Genomic DNA, 1,679 nt, shown 5'->3' on the forward strand with positions numbered 1-1,679 from the left:
CCTTTCCTCCTCCTCACCTCCTCACCTTTTAACCTTTCCTCCTCTTCACCTCCTCCTCACCTCCTCCTCACCTTGTTACCTTTCCTCCTCTTCACCTCTTCACCTCCTCACCTCCTCACCTTGTTACCTTTCCTCCTCTTCAACTCCTCCTAACCTTGTTACCTTTCCTCCTCCTCACCTCCTCACCTTTAAACCTTTCCTCCTCACCTTGTTACCTTTCCTCCTCCTCACCTCCTCACCTTTAAACCTTTCCTCCTCACCTTGTTACCTTTCCTCCTCCTCACCTCCTCCTCATGTCCTCTCCTTTTTACCTTTTATTCTCCTCACGTCCTTCTCCTCACCTCCTCACCTTTTTAAATTGACTCCTCCTCGCATCACCTCCTCCTTACTTTACCTCCTAACAATCACTTCTTCACCTCACCTTCTCGTTAGCTCCTTTAAGTCACCTCCCAACCTCACCGCCTCATGTACCTTCCTCTGTGCTGCTCTCACCTTCTGGTCTCACCTCCTCCTCACTTCACCTCCTGACCTTAACTAATGACTCCTCACCTCCTTACTTCCTTACCTCACCTCCTTTTCACTCATCTTGCCCCGTTTTCTTCTCTCCTCCACTTGTTTCCTTTCCTTGTCTCCCCTCTTAGTCTCCCCTCCTAGCTTCCTCTCTTTGCCTCCTCTCATGGTTTCCTCTCCTACCTTCCTTCTCATTTTTTCTCTCCTAGACGCTTCTCCTAGTCTCCTCTCCTTGTCTCCTTTCCTAGTATCCTCTCCTTGTCTCCTTTCCTCTTTGATGCTCTGTAACCTGACACCTCTGCTGCTGCGTCATGTGACCTGGACGACCTTTGTAAATGGAGCGTTGTAGCCCCGCCCCCTCCTGCACACTCCCTCCTGATTGGCTGCGGCCAGAGTGACATCACTTCCTTCCCAGAATGCCCTGCGGTCCTAGGCGGTTTGTGAAACGGTTCTTCTGTTTTATCTGTTGCAGACACATGAAGATTCACGAGAAGGACCCGGCGAGCGGCCTGCTGCCCGTCAGCCCGCCGTCACCGACCAAACGCCGTCGCCCGTCGGTGAAGAGGAGGCCGGGCCCCGAGGAGGAGTCGGGCGAGGAGCCGCCCAGCAAGAAGGTAAGAGGAGGCGCCAGGTTAGCGGCGGTGGTGGCTGGTTAGCGGCGGCTGACGGATGCTAACGTTTTGCCGGTGCGTTCAGGTGGTGGAGGACGCGGCGGGCGAGGAGGCGGCGGCAGTCCGCGGGTCGGAGGAGGAGCTGCTGCCGTGTCCAATCTGCTTCAAGACCTGCAGCTCCAGACTGGATCTGGACGCTCACATGGACGCCCACCCCGACACGGCGCTCAGGTACGACCTCGGCCGCTGCACTCCCACAATCCCCTGCTGCAGTGGGAAGTAACTGAGTACTTTTACTCTGTTACTTTCTGCTGCTCTAAGCTCAACACGTGTCCACCGTGTGTTTACTTCCTGGTTACCTCCTGGTTCAGCAGTACAGAGGAGGGTCAGCTGACGGGGGAGGGAGGGGGAGGAGGGAGAAGGGGGGGGTGGTAATGAGTGACCTGAGGGCGATCGAGGCTCAGAGAGAGAGAGAGGAGTTAATAAGTGAGCGAGGAGGAGGATTTAGGACTCACTCCATTGGGCCCCGTCACCATGACGACGACCCCTCCCGCCCCT

The 1,679-nt window shown here is 55.8% G+C and overlaps 1 protein-coding gene across 2 annotated transcripts in view; it reads left to right on the forward strand.

Annotated features, from left to right (window-relative positions):
- The window catches only part of rreb1a (ras responsive element binding protein 1a), a 74,193-nt gene that overhangs the window by 48,870 nt on the left and 23,644 nt on the right, over nt 1-1,679 (forward strand). For both annotated transcript variants that reach the window (XM_008289201.1, XM_008289203.1), the window contains exons 8-9: nt 983-1,124; nt 1,207-1,352. In XM_008289201.1, coding sequence (XP_008287423.1) covers nt 983-1,124; nt 1,207-1,352 — 288 coding nt within the window. The remainder of the gene's footprint in view (nt 1-982; nt 1,125-1,206; nt 1,353-1,679) is intronic.

Source organism: Stegastes partitus, unplaced genomic scaffold, assembly GCF_000690725.1.
Source record: "Stegastes partitus isolate 25-593 unplaced genomic scaffold, Stegastes_partitus-1.0.2 Scaffold598, whole genome shotgun sequence".
Classification (NCBI taxonomy): domain Eukaryota; kingdom Metazoa; phylum Chordata; class Actinopteri; family Pomacentridae; genus Stegastes; species Stegastes partitus.